Source organism: Hesperophylax consimilis, chromosome 13, assembly GCF_061612785.1.
Source record: "Hesperophylax consimilis isolate HC1 chromosome 13, BYU_Hcon_1.0, whole genome shotgun sequence".
In the NCBI taxonomy this organism is placed as follows: Eukaryota; Metazoa; Arthropoda; class Insecta; order Trichoptera; family Limnephilidae; genus Hesperophylax; species Hesperophylax consimilis.
The window spans coordinates 34,539,942-34,559,296 of record NC_142848.1 but is presented as its reverse complement, the minus strand read 5'-3'; the positions used below and the strand labels follow the sequence as shown (position 1 = coordinate 34,559,296).

The 19,355-nt window shown below is 34.5% G+C and overlaps 1 protein-coding gene across 1 annotated transcript in view; it reads right to left on the bottom strand.

Annotated features, from left to right (window-relative positions):
- LOC149418885 (integrin alpha-PS3-like) overlaps positions 1-19,355 on the bottom strand; it is a 45,934-nt gene that overhangs the window by 19,881 nt on the left and 6,698 nt on the right. Inside the window, exons 3-6 of the mRNA XM_089638434.1 lie at positions 5,310-5,510; positions 3,791-3,905; positions 3,053-3,226; positions 1,918-2,088 (exon numbers count right to left, since the gene is read on the bottom strand). Coding sequence (XP_089494560.1) covers positions 1,918-2,088; positions 3,053-3,226; positions 3,791-3,905; positions 5,310-5,510 — 661 coding nt within the window. The remainder of the gene's footprint in view (positions 1-1,917; positions 2,089-3,052; positions 3,227-3,790; positions 3,906-5,309; positions 5,511-19,355) is intronic.

Genomic DNA, 19,355 nt, shown 5'->3' with positions numbered 1-19,355 from the left:
CCGTGAAAACCTTAAAACATATAATGTTAGAGGGTGTTGACAATATTGTCAACAAGTATACTGACATGGAGTCTGACTAAAAACTTTGTGACCAAAATGGCCACCATGCAAAGAGTCATGCTATGTAGGTATCTCCCTGCGAGATAGAAAGACGATCGAGTGGATTAGGGGCCAATTCTTAGGTGGACTAAATTACCATCACAGTTTCCAACCTCTAGTGGAACTATGCTGGGCATGTGCCAAAGTTAAAGTGGTTGGGAAAGAGAAGCGTAGACCATCCACAGGCGAGGAGTACTAAATTACTAATTACTAGAGCCGCACAGAATTGGCAAACCTGGACGCTTTCTGTGTTCAAAGCTGGACGCCAAAAGGCTGTTGAAGAAAATAAGGATTATATGTGTTGTTCTTGATTCGTTGGCTCGTTGTTGAAGATCCAATTGCCCTGATGAACCAAGCCCCTTCACTCTTCACGGACCTGGAGAACCGGAGACACCAAAGTTCCAGACATCAGTAATTCTTCTGCTTCTCCTGCCTTCCACTTTGCCAGTGACCATGACTTTCTCCGGGTTAGAGTTCTCAGTTAGTATCCAAAGCAAGATATTTTGCAGGCAAAATGATGACATCCTATTTTGGATGCCTAGCTCTTCCAGGATGGATATATTACTACTCCTGGCTGTCCGTGAAATCCTGAACATTTATTTATTCAAAAAATAGTATAACGTAAGCAAAATATTGAATCGCTCATCTCACTAGGGCATTCTTGTGTCGAGATGTACAGCAAAATAACAATAGTAGATAAGAAGCCTAAACTTTATACTTAATACATAATAATTTTCCTCAGGGCCTATGTAATCTTTGGCAATGCTCTGTGGAGGATATTTTTGTGGAAAGGAAGTGGTGAACCTGGGCCTTGAAAAAAGGAGGGAGAAAACACAGAGGCCGGCAAATATAAAAAAAAATCCACCTACAAAATTATTATAAAAGTAAACTCTACAGTTAATCAAACTAAAAAAATACCTCGGCAATATAGTTGACAACAATGACATTCTTTTGTTAACGAACTAAGTATTACAAAGTACCTGTGGCGGCTTGTCAACCACATTCATAGGGTGACCATACTGACAATGACAAGAGGGATAGCATTATTAATAAGATGTAGCAATAAGTAGGTAAATATTAATAAGTAAATGAAAGTAGGTAAGTAATAATGTGTAAATGATTATAAGTAAATAATAGATAATATTAATTAATATTATAGATAATTGGAAATGCGTGTGGAAGGGTTTAGTTTTTTCCTGTGGGGAAGATTTAGTATAAAGTCGGAAATAATACATAGGTAGAACAAAATAGTAGGTAAATAATGATAATCAATATATATTATAAAAGTAAATGTACCTGCAATGTGCGTGCCGCTAAAAACTCAGAAACGAGTCCGTATGATACGATACGATCAAGGAAGTTATATGGTGTGGTAGCCCTCTATCCTCCATCCATGATGAAGGTTCCCGTTTTTACCTGAAGGGCATTATTTTGAAGGTATGAGGGCTGGAAGTTTCGCCCTCTAGAAATTTCTAGAAAATTCCATGTCTTCAATGTTGTGGAATGTTCGGGAATAGTCTGGAACGTTCGGGAACATCCCACACCATAATGAACCAAAAACGGGATTACAGGCCGTTTCCTGATAAACTTATAGTAAATTCGTAATCATGGCAGTACTTTGGTTTCTCTAAATATTATAAAACAAAGTCACTATCCTCGTCTGTCTGTTTGTGCGCTTAGTTCTTCTAAACTATCATTTAGAGAATTTCTTCCAGAAGGTTTATATGTAAATAAATGAGCAACGCCCGGTACACGTCATCTAGTATCCAATATAGTGTTTCCATAATATGATATTTTATAAATGTTGGATTTAAATACCAGTTGAAAATTTTGTGGCTCCAGTAAAATGATGACAAATTTTCGCAGTGAAGTTGGTGGAGTTTAAAGATAGTTCTGCCGGTGTCGCTTCGATGGTGGAAGTGACTTCAATGGAAGGATGACTGCGGAGCAATACCACCTTAGCGCTCTCATATGCTCCTATTGCCAAATCTGAAATAATCAATAATATTATTATGTGCAGTGGAAATTAATACTCAAGAGTTAACCCATAGATGCATTCATAGACATCCAAATTAATAGACTTGTCCCAACATAAAATCTGGGTATTATTTCGACAAGGTGGAGACGTGAAAGATGGTCACACCACCCTGTCCTTACACCACCGAGGCAGTTTCCAACCAGCATTTTGTTGTAACAATCAAAAGGACAAATGTGACTGTAATAAAATTTCGGGCCAATCTTATTTTTTTTATAAATTGTTCATTCATAGATGGCACTAATTTAATTATTTTAGTAAAAAAAACACTTTTTGCAAATAATGCTAAAAATTAAGATGAATTGTTTGGTGGCGGGTGTACATATATGGAACAGTTTTCTCAATTCTTTCAAGAAACAAATACAAATACAACATTGGATTGATTCACGAATACAACAGAACCATGGACATTAAAATTGATAGACCAGCCAATCAGGGAAAAGGAAACAAACCAAGTTGTTTGCATATTTATTGGGTTAAAATTCAACAGTTTTTACACGTGTTATTGTGCAGTAATTATTCTTATCCCTAAACAGATACCAAGAAAAATAACGGAAATTTAATTACTATGGTTAAATCCCATTTGACACATGATACGTGTCCGGTGATATAAAATCACAATAAAATAAATAAAATCTCTCTATTAAAATCTGATATAAAGCCTCATCAAGGATTCGGCGTCGTAAAATATGTGATAAAAGATACATATTCATTTCCTTAATTATTTTAATAATTATTTAGGTACATGCTGTCCGGTACAGCATTCTTGAACCCTTCTGTTGTCAAAAATATGGTCACGTTTTTGCCTCCAGCTCGTCGAGATAATGATACCCAGATTTCATGTTAGGGCAAGTCTATCAGTTTGGATGTCTGTGAATAGATTACACATGTTGGGAAATCACAGGTGGATTGTATTACCTTGGCAAGAGTTGTTATCAACGTCGACCCCGCTGGATATACTAATACCAAACCCTCTCATGTCTTCCATCACTATTTTCTGCGCATATTTTGGATTCAGTCCATTTTCAGCTCCAAGATAAATATAGACAGCTCCCACTCCGTCTTTTTCGTACGGGGCTCCGATAGCAAAATCTGCAACAGTAAATTTACTGATCATTAAGACGGTCACCGTGGTCGAGGGGTAAGGCTGTCGGCTAACAATTCGAAGGTAAATTGTTTTATTTCAAAATATAATCATTTAAAATAATATAATATAGTATATTTGCGGCAAGTTCCAGAGTGGGAGATACCCTCAGTATCCCTGGTACCACCGTTCGGAATTGAAATGTTGCTTCAAATGGGCTTAGCTATGTTCGGTGATCTGAATAGCCAGGTACTTCTCCACTTTTATTTTCCCCATCACCTTCCCCTCCCCATTACTTCCAGCCTCACAACAAACTCTAATTAGAAAAGCCTGGCTATCTCACTGGCTTACCTAAATTTGGTCTTTTCGATCGATATTATGGCCTCGAAGGACAGTGTTGGTTATCACTGCTCAAGCTTCCATAGTCGACTCGAATTAAACGCACCGTTAATAAATAAATTATTGCAATGTCACTGAATGTAGTTACTCCACACTGTAAGATATGGATAAGTAATTGAGTGGAGGAATGCAGGAACAATTCTGTTGCATCAACAATATGAATGAGAAAATACCTATAAATCCATCGTTGTTAATGTCACCAATGGAGGAAATAGATGATCCGAATCGAGCCCCGGCTTGTGAATCCCCACTGAGAGATGGGAAGACTTCCTGTTCCACCATTTTCCCCTAGAGGTATAAGTTATACAGTGCGTATCAATTTAGAGAAGTAATTAACCCTTACAGGTGACGTGGTGAACAAAACTTACGTGAGTGACGTCGTGTGTCCCGGGGAACCACGTTTTTTAAAACAATTTAAAATAAAAGTTATTTGTAAGGTTTTTTAAAAAATTTACATCGTGGATCACAAATCTTTACAAGAAATCAGAAATATAATGCAAAATTAAATAAAAACAGCAGTATTTTTCACTGTTTATCAAAAGTCTACAATAATTAAAATCTACAATAAAATGACGGTACACACTAAAAATTATGTTTTCTTAATAAATGATAAACTTTTAAAACTTGTGTACACAGAACAATAACTTTTTTTATTTATGCATAGTGACAATAGGTAGAATTACACGTATTTTTGCACTGAATGCAACATATCTTGCACAATTCAATACCAGAGGATTGAATCTTCAATTTATACTTTGTTTTACAGTTCCTCGAAAGATATAGAAAATATATTGGATAGTGTCTGTATTTGAGATACATAATATTCATATTTAATGTATTGTGTGTGTAAGAATATTGACTAGTGATCTTGACAATTACACTGGAAAAAAGAGGAAAAAGAAAAAAAATTATGTAAATGACAAAAAAAATAAATTAAATGGTGCGTCCCTGGGACCCATCTGGGACCCATTCAAGTCCTGTAAATAGACTTTGCACTTATGTGAGTGAGCTGTATATTGTCCTGCACGATTTCAGTCATAACATTGGAGAATACTGAGACGAGCGGAGCTCAGTGGTGAGAATGAGAGAGGCAGAGTGAGGAGTTTTGTTGTGGGTCTAATAGACCCACGACGTCTCTTAAGGTTATGGTTCGCTATTTAAATATTGGGTTAGCAAGAGAAACATCTATTAAACCATTTGGAGATAATGTTTTTTATCAATCTCCCCTCTCCTTTCATTTTTGTCCTCACCTCATTCCCCTCCCCACAACATTCAGCCTCAAGTGTCAGCTACACTACTCGCTTCGACGCTTCGACGAAGTCCTCGACGAAGTTAGCCGAAGTTCGAAGTGCGTGCCCACACACTCGTGCAACTTCGCGAGTAACGCTTCGAGTCCTTTGACTCGGGCGCATTTACCGACAACAATCGGAAGTCGGGCGAAGCGAAGCGAAGTTGCCCGAAGCGAAGAGAAGTTTGTGCCCACACTATCGTATTCGGTCAACTTCGATCAACTTCGCGAGTAGTGTAGCTGGGCTTTCACAACATATTCCAATTGGGAATGCCTTCGTCTCACTCTCTCCAGACGGTGGAGAGTAGCTGGGACGCCCTTTCGGTATTCACATAAAAAAACACTAAATGCCATCTATATTTTGTACTCTATATATAAATTTAATTAAACGAATGATTCCTTACCTTCTTATTCATATAGACATAAACCGTGCCCTGGTCATAGGACAGTGACTTTGTGTATAAAGGTGCCCCCACTATCAGGTCGGTGAAGCCATCTCTGTTTATATCAATGGCGGCCAGAGTCGAGCCAAAGTACTCCCCCACCTTGTGACCCACTAATTGAACCACCTTATTATTTGGTCGCATGGAGTCAAAAATAAGAACCTATAAACAAATTTAAAAAAAAATAGTTTTACGGGTAATAAAAGAGGAACGGTCGCGCGACTTTTTTTATACAAAGAAGGACTTATGACCAAACTGAATAATTATATACCGTTAATTTCATAAAATTCAATAATTACATCAACCGATAAATTCAATAAATACATCAACCGACAAAATCAATATCACAATCACAATGATAACGTTTCACAATCCTTATTGGCAGGGCGTCAATGACCAGATACCATTAGACTCTAAAACTAGAGTCTAGAACAGGCATGCCCAACCTGCGGCCCAATTGAAGTTTTTTTGCGGCCCAAAATGAAGTTTTCTGCTTTGTATGTTTTGTGGATTTTGGTACAGAAAAAATGTTTTCGTACTTTTATAACAAGTAAATGATGCAGTATTTAAACGAGAACAAAAATTAAATGAGTGAGTGATAACATAAAACGCATCACCAATTCGAGTCTGGAGATGTCAAGCAATAAATCAAAACCCCCATCGTGAGTCCGAACTCTACTTGTTGTGCTTATGTCGGCTGTTTGTTGATTATTTACATTTGTTTCGTTGACAATTGAAGGAATCGGTGAGACTTCTAACAGGCCACTGCCACCTCAGGAGACGCTTGGGAGTGGAAAACACCAATAGATGCAGGAAATGCGAAGAGGATGAAGAGACTCCATTTCACCCGTGGTGCCAATGTCCGGCCATACTGGGAACAAGGCTCAAATAAGTGGGAAGACACATTGCGGAACCAGGAGACACAGCCACATATCCAATGACAACCCTGGTGAACTCTATCAAAGGACCGGGTTATTCTCGAAGGGATGAAGACAAGTGGGAGATAACACATGATGAGACGAGCCGATGGCCCGAGTCCTTAAGTTATTAGGTTACCCATTAGCTGTCGAGTATTTTAAAGACCGATTGTATAGTAAATAAGTTGGGAACCTTAAAGTTAGGGTCCACATTATTCTAACCGCCTGCTAAATATGATATCAGAGCCCCAATCTAATCCTACAATAAAGAGTTTTGTTGATCCCGGAGTCTCGATTAAAAAACATTGTTTACCTTTCCTCTGTAGTCTGCCGCCCTTGGTGCTCCCGCCACGTATGAAATACTTCGTTTTGAAAAAAAGTTTCCTGAATCCACGCTGTAACCTAAAAAACAATTATGTCTACTTAAAAAATGCATTAATTACCAACAGTATCCTTTTTCAATCGTATAACGGCAGAATTCTTTTAAGTATAATAATTCGAAGCAAATCGTTGAAAGTTTGGATCACGACGATATTATATTTTGCATTGTATTTCTCTTAAGCGAACTTCTGTCAAACTAATAATTGCGTGGGAAATATATTCGCATTACATTCGAACGTATTTCAAAATAAAATACTGTTTTTGAAAGCAGATGAAAAACTCACAGGTTTTAGTATAACATATAATATGCAAGTAAAAATAATCAAGTTTTGAACACAAACTTAGATTAAGTTTTTAAAGCCGCTTACCGACGGTTTTTTTTATGTAAGCTGTAATTACCACTTCGCCAAACTGAAAGCGTAGTGTTCTCCCTTTCTAACACTATTAGAAATATGTCTAACCGTAATATAAAAATACATATCATGAATTTTATGAGTCCGTGTTAGACTGTGAGAAATATCTCAAAAAGTTCCTCTAGGGGTTAAAATTAATTAACATACAAAACTATACTGAATATATGAATATAATATCGTTCCAACTCGCTCATCTTTATTTGCATCCTCTATATTCCTCTTAGTGTAACTGTAGACAATTATTGTAATCAGATTGAAAAATTACAAGATCTGTATTTAAAGTATTCAATTTCCAATTCACAGTTTATTATTATTGGTGATTTCAATTTGCCCGAAATAAAATGGTTACCTGACAATTCATTTAAAAATAATGTACTTTCACCTTCTAATTATAAAAGCATGAAAGCACACAGTCTTGTCAACCTTTCATCAATTTGCAACTTGTATCAATTCAATAATGTACTAAATACAAATGGAAATTTAATGGATCTTGTTTTCTCTGATAAAGTTAACATAGATATACATATAGCACCAGGCTTAACCAAATTGGATAAATATCACCCTTCATTTGAAATAATGGTGAAACAAAATAAAGATCAATTTTTAGAAATCAATAGAAGTGACTCAAAATATAACTTCAGGAAGGGAAACTTTCATGAATGTCGACAGGATCTATTATCTGTTAATTGGATAACTCTTTTTAAAAATGAAAATGTGAATAGTATGGTGATCTTGTTCTATGAAAAATTATGGGAAATAATTGAAAAACACTTTAAAAAATATATTACTAAAACAAAAAATCAATATCCTGTCTGGTTTAATCAGCAATTGATTGCTCTTCTTAAGAAAAAAAACAACATTAGACTTAAGGTAAAAAAAACATGGTAACGAGTCAGATTATAGAGAATTTTCTTATTTAAGGAAAGTTACAAAAAAAATACAAAGCGAATGTTATAAATCATACATCAACTCTGTCGAAAGTGGTCTGCAAGGTAACATAAAGGTGTTCTGGTCATACTCAAAATCATTACGAAAAACCAATTGTATTCCTAAAGTAATGCATCTTGACGATATTTCCGCAAATGAAGGTGAACACATAGCAAACATATTTTCTAAATATTTTTCATCTGTTTATACCAATTCGGAATCATCCACTAATGGTTCAATGCCAAACATAACTGAACACAATCAGAGCAATTTGGGTAAAATACATATTGGTGCAGATGAAATAAAATGTTTTTTGAGTAAAATAGATTCCAACAAGGGTCCAGGCCCAGATAATATTCCTCCTTTCTTTGTCAGTTGCTTTGCAGACTCTTTATGTTTACCGCTTTTTATAATTTTTAATGCATCCCTAATCACGGGAACTTTTCCTGACCTGTGGAAAAAAGCACATGTGGGACCAGTATTAAAATCGGGAGACCAATCTTTAGTAAAAAATTATAGACCAATCAGTATATTATCCTGTTTTGCTAAGGTTTTTGAATCTTTGATATATAAAAATATTTTTTCGCATTTTAAGCCCCTTCTCTGCACTAGGCAACATGGGTTTGTTCCTCAAAGATCTATTAACTCAAATCTTTTGGAATTTTGTAATTATGTATGTAATTCTTTTAATGAAAGATTACAAGTAGATGCAATTTATACTGATTTCCAAAAAACTTTTGATAAAGTTAATCACTCCATCTTATTAAAAAAACTTGAACAAATAGGAATACATGGAGATCTACTTCGCTGGGTGAAATCATATTTGTATAACAGAACTCAATTAGTTCTTATTAATGGATACAAATCATCCCCTATAATTGTAACTTCCGGTGTACCACAGGGTTCAAATCTTGGCCCCCTACTTTTTCTTATATTCATAAATGACCTTGGCTCGAAATTAAATTGTGATTATGCTTTTTTCGCCGATGATCTTAAAATTTTTCGTAAAATCAAGTCTGTTTCCGATCATCAACTGCTTCAAAACGACATCGACACACTTAATAACTGGTGTACTGTCAATGATATGCACTTAAATGTTGAAAAATGTTACATTTTAAACTTCACTAGAAATAGAATTATAAAGGATTTTTCTTATGTTATTAATAATATTATTCTCAAAAAAGTATCTTCAATAAGAGATCTAGGAATCACTCTTGATTCTAAATTCATATTTGATGTACACATTAACGACATTAAGTGCAAATCATTAAAAATGATGGGATTTATTCATAGAATATGTAAACCTTTCCAAGATCCTCAGTCAATTCTAACTCTTTACAATGCCTTAATTAGAAGTAAACTTGAATATGGAAGCTCTATTTGGAATCCACATTACTGCAAATATGAAAATATTGTAGAATCCATTCAAAAAAAAATGCTAAGAATGTTATCCTTCAAATGTGGATTGCATGACCATCTTAGATCATATGACGTACGTCGTGATTACTTCAAGATTGATACACTTAAAACTAGAAGGCAATTGACTGATCTTATATGTTTACATAAAATTATTCACGGTCAACTTGATACTACATTATGTCTTAGCAATATTAAAATAAATGTCCCCAATTCGCATTGTTTAAGACGCCATAATATTTTTCACCTGAATACATTTATAAATAATATCGCCTACTTTAGCCCTCTGACCCAGATGTGTCGACTATATAACAAGATAGAGTGTGCTGAAATAGATATTTTCGTCGATAATTTGTACGGATTCAGAAAAAAAGTTCTGGCGCTATTAAAAAATATTAGCTAATTCATTGTGTCAATTTTCTCTCTATGCATACCTCTCGTATTTCTTATGCCTCTTACCACTTGTAATAATGTATAATGTAATGTGTTACTTGAGCGAGCTTGTATATGATTGTGTATTTTATTTTTATTTTTTGATGTTTTTGTTTTCTAATTGTATGTATCTGTATTTAATTGTATGTATCTGTATTTAATTTTTTGTATCTTTATTTAATTGTAGATTTTTGTAATTGTACAATAACTGAGTTTTTATAAGTGGATTGTTCTCACGTAAGTGTGATCATCTGTAAAAACCCAGTATAAATAAATAAATAAAAACTTACCAAAGTATGAGGTATTCTGTAGTACTGGTGTGTAGATATCTGTCTTAGTAAATGCATTCCTTTCGTTCTTTATAGTATTATTCGCTTTTTTTATCGAGAATCTCACAACGCTTCCTATAACCAAACTTTTCTTGATTAATATGATTCTTATAAAACACTAGTTGAAGCATCCAACGTTGCCCGAGGTTTATTCCAAATAGGTTGAAAAGGGAGAGGGGGTGGTTTTTCAAAATTTCACGTGTGATCAGACAGACAATAATCTTCCTCTTGTTTTGAAGGTGAAATTTGCAAAATTTCGTGAATCTCGATTATACCCACTGGCAACACAAAATTTAAGTTTTTAAATTTTTTTGCCTATGAAGAAAAATAACATAATTTGTTTTTATAAGGCTTTGCCTTCTCACAATTATAAACCAGCGTTCTTTTTCACGGGTACGCCAACCTTACATACTTGGAAAGGGGTATTTTCTTATTTTCGGACTGTTTTCTGAATAAACTTTTACCAATTTTAGGATTGAATAGAAGATAAATAATCATACAACATGAATTGAAATGATTAAGAAATGAAGGCAAGGTTCTATTATCTTTGAGGATTACCAATTCCGTTAGATGTTCCAGGAGCCCCCAAGATTAGTTCGTCTCCGTGTTTAGAGAGCTTTAAGGACATTCCAGCCTGCCCATAAGCACGAACCTCCCTTTTATCTTCAAGCTGCACGTTTGACGAATTGACAAGAGGTGTTAGTTTTGATATAGCGTCCATGTCTGCAGCTTTTGCTTTCGTATGGGGCATGGAGTAACACATTCCAGGCATGTAGAATGCACTGCCACCATTTTCTATTTGGTTTATCCACCGAGGGCCGCAAATCTGTTGAGAAATTGTATATTAAAAACAATCCTGTATTTTTTTTATCCTCCTCCTACCTCCTCAGCCTATTTCTTTGCAACCCCTTGTTTTAAGCATAATATATTTATAACACGTGTTACTTGTAGTTTATAGATTTAAGTAGATTATTATACCTTTCAATTGGCTCTCAATTAGGGAGGTATTAATTAACAGCATAAAACATATATAATATATTATGTACCCTTATACAGATCGTTTGAAATAACATATTATGTTGTACACCGTTATTACACGTTTAGTTATTACTTTATAATTAATGTTAACCCTCTGTCTTCTGTACAATTATGTACTAGTGATCTTACTTCTATCAATATTTTTTTTTGTTTTTACCCTGTCGTGTTCTTGATTAATAAATACTGTAGAAATAAAAATAAATATTTTACTGCCTGAAGAAGTTACGTGATGGTTTGCTAAGTCATTGTTTTCTTTTAAATATATTTTTTTAATCAACATTATAGAGCTTATGAAATTCAGAAACACGGTGCAACCAAGAATTGACGTTTTTGCTTCTCAAAAAACAAAATCTCCCCCTTATAATATGTAATGTGGGGTGACTTTGATTATCGCGGATGGCTGCATAATTCTCGATATCACTCAAAAATTGCTGCTTCTTTTTAATTCTTTTTCAAAGCAAAGTGGATACAACGATGCTTCAAAAATAAGTATCAAATTAGTCCTTTTCTAGTTTTTCTAAATATTTATTGATTTTATTGTAATTCAAAATTTAAAAAAAAATTCAAAAAAATATTTATTGCACAAAAATACAGCGCATAGCTTATAGGTTACATCCTATTTCTTCCAACTAACCCAACAAATACAAATTATTTTACATGACCCAACAATTACGTGTTAACAAATGTATGTAGATAATAAATAAAAAAACAAAAAATTTAAGGTTTAGTGACATTTGTTTAAAATAATTTTTTTAGTGATGATTCAAATTTAAGTATGTCGGTTATTTGTTTGATGCAACGTGGAAGGTTGTTTTATACTTTAATAGCCATGTGATGTGGTCCTTTTTGAGAAATAGTTTTGTTTGCTTTTGGGATAAATAAATTATCTGTGAATAATATGAAAAAAATAATGTAAAAAATATGAGTTACATTTACAGTTTTTACAGTTATTTTACAAAATTTTGCTTTCTATGTTTATTTTATGTCAACTGCACTGGTAATATGAACTTGGCTTCATTTTGTCTAGCCTAAAATGAGAATCTTCCTTGTTGGACAGTCAAAGTTCTCTCATGTTTGTGAATAAATTAATAAATTGTGCAATGAATTAATGAATTCTTACAAACGTTTGCGTATTATGCAAGTCATATTCAAACAATGGTTGAATTGTGGACCTGTTTTTTTAGATGTTTTTAGACTGAGAGAGGGAAATACATTTCATAAATTCCTCAACAAATATAAAATTTTTGTGTCATTTATTGTGTAAAGTATATTTAGTGTCTATCGATATAAATAACTACTTGAATATTCGAACTCGCATTTTTAGATTTTCCCTGGACTGGCGTATCGTTGTAATAAGTTAGTAAAAAAAATGGTTTATCAAAGTCACCCCTCTCCGTAGATGCAATAACCTCGATATTAGTGTAAGAGCTCACCCATAAATGGCTACTAGTACTAGTAGTAGTCTATTAGGTTACCCATGGATGGCGTTAGCTGTTCGAGTATTATAGAGACCGAGTGGATAATAAATGCGGTGGGAACCTGCAGGTCAGTTTCGATATTATTCCAACCGACTGCTAATTAAAATATTACAATCTATCACTTTAAAAGTGTTTTTTTGAAGCCGGAGTTTTATTTAATAAGAGTTTTTATGAGAAACCCAGAAGACACAACAGAAATGTGTGTAATTTAGAAAAAATGATTTTATAAAAAAGCTATTTAATTTCAAAGTTGAAAATTTATTAAAGTCACCCATTTTACTAAAGTTATAATTTCAATATTATAATGTACTATGATTAAGAATAATAATAATAAATACCATGGCTATTCCATCATTTGAATGGCTTCCACCAACCGTCATTCCGAGCCACATGTTGTCCTTTCGGTCATGGTAATCATAAATTGCATTAGTTGAAAAATGCTTCGTGTTTCCTTAAAAAAAGTTTCAAATTAATGAAAAAAAGAAAATGCATCATACACATTAATAATGAAACCGTGAAACAGATAATTTTACTGAGCATGAAACAACACGAGATGGACACAACAATGTGAACTGTGTCGATGTTTAAGGCTCGGTATACCAACTATTTTTAAGCTCGGCTTGATTGGGATGTCGAGCTTAGCGTGGCATAGCAAATAATCCATATATTATCAGGTTCCATGATAACTCAACACAGTGACAATTCAACACATTTTTAAAAAGTGATATAAAGTCATTAGAAACGATAAAAAAAATTGTTTAACCTAACCTAACCTACATAACCCAGTTAATAAAGTTAACCATATTATCAATATTACAAGTATTGTCTATGATTTTAACAGAGGAACTTCTTTATTTTTTGCTTTGCTAAACCAAACTACTGTCATCACAATCTTTCAAAATGTCAACGACCGCAGTTTATTTTTACACGGGTTTAATTCACGATTTTGATACTTTATAAAATTCCCCACATTGATATGGTGCTTAACAATTATTTTATTTTTTTTTTATTTGGAAAACCAACAGTTACAATGTTTTATAATGTACAGCGAAATAAGTATAAAATAACAAGCAATAATAGGTTTCCACTGATGTTTCTTAATTATTTAATATCGGCCTATGAGGATGGGATGGGATGAAGGAAGGGAGGGGTATGGGATGGATCTAGTCTATGTGATGAGTATCATGCGAATGTAAATGTTATTTTATGATTTTAGATTAAAAAATGCGAGGTGTTGTGTTAAGGCGATTTAACCAGCGGACGAGAATTCAAATTTCGTTAAAAGACGATCTCGCGATCGGACGTTTTTTTAGACCGAGACAGAAATACCGAATTCATTCCGCTGCGAGCCGTACACTCGCGCGGCAGTGAAAACTACAGCATGGTTCCGATGAAATAACAATTATTGTTGTTTAATTCTTGGTTGTAGCTTTCTTCTTTATAAGTAGTTACATACATATTTGTAAATTATACGTCGGAGTGCGTAAACATAAATAAATACAAATGCAGTTTGTTGACATGGTAGATATAAAATATGTAGGTATATAAATATACATTTAAAAAAAAATTCAAATATTTGTTTAATTTGTTTTTTTTTTTAAATATTTTACACGAGTTTTCCAAAGGTGAGTAAAAAATCTTTTGTTTTACTTATTTATTCGTTTGTCCGAAAGGTATTACCGGTAAGTTTTATTTCTAATACTTATCTTCAAAGTATTACTTGATTTGATATGTATGACATTGAAAAGAGGGTTTATTCCTTACAACTGAAGTAGTTTATATATTAAAACTAGGTTTTATTTCCAACTATTTTCTACTATACCTACCTACATATGTAGTTATGCGATTGCATAATATTGTATCGCTTTCATGTATTTGTTTTCATGATTAACGGAGCGACCTGACTCGTCTAATTTTCGAAATGTTATTAAATTCACGAGTAAAAATCATAGGTTTGTATGTCAAAAATAACCTTGTTTTTTTCCTAAAACAAGAAGCTCAATTCACAATATGACATTATGAAACTGACAAAAAGTAACACAAAACACATTAAATATGTTGAATTATACCAATGTAATAGTGAATTGGACTATAAAATAGAAATTATGAACAAAAAAATGATTTGAATCGCACATCACGAATCGAAATTCATTTGGTTCGTGTCACTTTTTGACTACCAATCACAAACAGTTTCACGTACTTTGGCATAAGTTTTAACATTTATACATGAAAAAACGATAACAGACATAAACTCCTGTCCATAGTTGATTCTTTTCCCTGGAAATTAAACAACACAAAATTATCGCCAAATGTTATAAAAAATATGTGCTTATTCTGACTGATTCTTTCGAACGACCCTGTAGCATATAAGTACGAACAATGTACACGGATAATTAAATATCACTAACCTTTGTTTTTTCTGAAAATATATCTCCCACGTACGTTTTTGATGTCGTAATTTGTGCTATCTAATAAAACTTTTTTTCGAGGGTATTTTCCTCCTCATTTTTAAGCGAGGAATTTCTTTAAAATGTTATCAAGTAGACTGGCGTGGAATAGACGTCTGCTCGCCGCCCTGTCGCAGCGGGGAATGATAAAATTTCGGCTTGCGCCGGGGCAAGACACAAACAACAAACGCGAATCGAAATTAATTACTATTATATACTTTAAGAATATATTTTTTGGTCATAAATTATTTCTAATGTTTCAATTATGTCTTGGTAAATTATTTTTCTAAAAAAATCTCAACTATACCAATTTGTAAGACCATAAATAAATAGTCCAATTGAGGGATTTTCGTCACAAAACGCGTGCTCGGATTTATTTATTAGTAATTTTATTTGAAATAAAAACAAAATTCTTATACATACATATGATAGATAATTTATTGATTGTTTATACATTATTATTCAATGATTTGAAATATTTGTTGTATAATACAACTTCACCTTTGAAAATGCAACAAATCTGCGCATCGTCCAACGGTAACACTTTATTATGATAAGAAAATAATATTATTTTTCAAAATTTTACATCTTACTTTACAAGATAAAATAACGATCTTTCGAAATCAATTTGTGTTTTTTTCTAGAAAAGTGTCCATACGTCTAAAAGTGGCCTCAAAAATGCCAAATTTCAGGTCAAGTCTACCTATTTCGCCTTAAATAAGTCAAATATGTTGTACGAATTGTTGAAAGTATGGGAAGCCCGGTGAATGAACGTATTTTGTTTTGAGTTTGTATTACAGTGAGGGATGTTTAGTATGTGGTCTTGTCTGATTAGTCTGATGGGCACCCTTAATTGAATTCTTTCAAGTAATTTAGAGCAATCTATCACGGAGGTGGCTATTGTTTGTAATAACAGTACATCTGCGGAGTTTCTACGACTTTCTAGTGACGAAATCTTGAAAAACGTGGCTGACTCCTCATGACTCAGATGAGGACGATAGCCACGAAAATCGAGGTATCGTAGAAAACGATTTTGGACTTTCTCAATCCTTTCTATGTGTGATATATACATGGGATTCCACACTTGAGAGGCATACTCCAGAGAACTGCATACATACGAAAAGTACAACATTTTAATATTATTTACTTTTTTAAATTTTTTGCAGGTTCTGAGTACAAAGCCAAGTACCTTGGAACCTTTTGAAACCATGGATTCGATATGGCGGTCAAAACCTAATTTCGGGTCTAAGTCTAGTTTTTCATATCATCTGCGTATAATAAAGTTCTGGAGTGGTGAAAGCATTTTCCAATGTCATTTAAATATAAGTTAAATAATAATGGTTCCAGTAATGACCCTTGGGGTACTCCCAACGGTACGGTTACTCAGATCGATTTATAGCCACCGACAACTACCGATTGACTGCGGTTTGTTATGTAGGACGAGAGCCATCTGAGGAGGTCTCCGTGTTCGCCGATTTGTGAGAGTTTTATCAATAATATATCATGTATTACTAAATCGAAAGTTTTGCTATAGTCTGTATATTTTGCATCTACTTGTATGCGCTCGTCCATGTTGTCTAGTGAAAATTCGGTGAATGCCGCTAAGTTAGTGGTTGTAGATTTTTCCCTTATAAATCCATGTTGGTTATTATTAAGTGACTATTTCAAGGCCGGAAACATTTGGTCATACACGATTTTTTTGATGACCTTACTTTAAAGAGTATTTGTTTTGCATTCAGTATTCATTTATTCAGTTTTTTTAGTCAGTATTCATAAAAATAATGACGAACCAACCGATGAAAACTAACTGTTTCACAGTGAAACTTTTTAAATCCGCCTTAATACGTTACCAGACTATTTTTTATTGATTATCAATTAATATCAACAACATTTCTCATCGCTCGATGAATATAATAGTCCACATTGATAAAATCATGCAATTTACGTAAATTAGATGAAAGTATACAATCATTTAATTCAATTTCAAACGTGACATGTGCCACTGCTAACGCCTAGGCGTCTGAAAAATGAACTACTTTGCGGCTTATTATAGATTGAGCGGCCGATTTAGCCGGCTTAAATGCGAGCGAAAAAAGTCGTACATCGCGAGGATATGGACTAACTTATATACCGGGTCTAGAAGTTACCTAGAGGCAGACCAAGAAAGAGGTGGATAGATTGCGTGGAAGAGGATTGGAGCAGGACGATAAGGACTGAGGACTGGAGGCGATTGGCGAGGGACCAGAGGGAGTCTTGAACATTTCTGGAGAAGTGGCCAAAACGTCTGGAACTCGCCGTGCTTATGATCAAATCTTCAACATATTGCAGGAGTGGCGGTTTTTAATAAATTGTGTTTGTGCAGTGAACTCCCATAAAAATATAAGAAAATAAGATAAACTTGTATTATAATTTTACCAAACATTAAACAGAGCGGCCTTCGAATTCCTTGTTAAATGTCAATCAAATCAACCCTTCCGAATGATACCCGTACTACCCAAGAGCGAGTCTCAAATGAATCCCAAATACCATAGGTGCGTTATAAATATTAGCACTTATGTGACCGTCCGTCATAATTCTTAGATTCATACAAATCATATTAGTGGCGCCAGAACGGTAGACCTGCAAACTTTGGCAAACTATTAGTTGCCTGAGTGCGCAGCACTCATAAACATTGTTAACACCAAATTTGTACGGAATAGTATTTTGCGAAAAACAGCTTTTTTGTGATTATCGTATTGGTTTATTAAAATAAGCGAATTACCGAAGATGTTACTTGTTATATTAAAAACCAATAGTGTCTTGCGTAAATTGTGATTTTCGTACTTAAAACCTCTTTTTTAAAACTTACGACACTATTATGTACAGGGACAGACATTTGAATGAATCGCCGAATTGTATATTGTTGTTAGGTTGCTAATCTCTGGTACAGTTGCGTAGGTGAAATTCTTTTAGATCTAGGGGACAAAATATATAATATGGAAAAGACCAACATAGGATTTTTCACACATCTGTGGGATTTTTTTCCCATTTGATCTCCGATTTAACTCCCAATGAAATAAGTGAAATAGATTGTTAGTGCGCCTTTAGAAAAACTTTATAAAGAGGATAAATGCCAGATGATGAGGGTCGAAAGTTATGACCAAGTGAGTGCCCCAGTGGAAGAGACCCATATGTAAACCGAGGAAGGAGGGGTTAGATAGACTGGAGGATGGTTTGGAACAGGACGGGAAGACAAATAACTGGAGGCGAATAGCATTTGTGAAGAAGGAGGCACAATTCTATCTGGGACGCAACACGATCTTAATTTTTGTATCAATGGCAAAACAACATACCTTCAGTTTCTAATAGCTTCTCCGTGCATTGAGATTCATTTACATCCAATGAAATTTTACACAAGTAAATGGATCCGGGTTCTTCTATCTTCGAGTAATTAGTATTTAGGATTGTTTCTCTGGGTGCTCCTACAATTATTCTGAAATGTTCATTGACCATTATAATCATACATCGCAATTTGGTAATTAGATTCTGGGGACCGTATGTGTACAGTACAGCGTGCGGTTTAAGTCTCGTCGAACGTAAATACTTACACACGCCAAACATCAAAAGTCATTCCACTCGAATAACGAGAGGGTCGAACCACTCTTTGTTCGAGTGGAATGACTTTTGACGTTTGGCGTATGTAAGTATGTACCTTCGATAAGACTCAAAAATAAAAACGTCGACCAATTTATGTACTTTTGACGACGATTGCGAGAGGCCTGAATTGGAGAATACCCTGGACATTTACAGTACAGCGTGCGGTTTATCGGGGCATTTAAAGTGTGTCGTGTGGTCTACCGGGGCATTTACAGTACAACGTGCAGTCTACCGAGGCATTTACAGTACAGCGTGCAGTCTACCGAGGCATTTACAGTAAAGCGTGCAGTCTACCGGGGCATTTACAGTACAGCGTGCGGTCTACCGGGGCATTTACAGTACCTACAGCGTGCAGTCTACCGGGGCATTTACAGTACAGCGTTCGGTATACCGGGGCATTTGCAGTGTAGCGTGCGGTTGACCGAGACATTAACAGCGGTCTAATGATATATGTTCAGTACAGCGTGTGGTCTACATGATCTTTAGTGCCTGGCCTACCATGACATTTACAGTCATGTGGTAAACCTGAATATTTGGGGTTTAGCGTTCAGTCTAACGGGATATTTACAGTATAGCGTTCGATAAATCGGAAC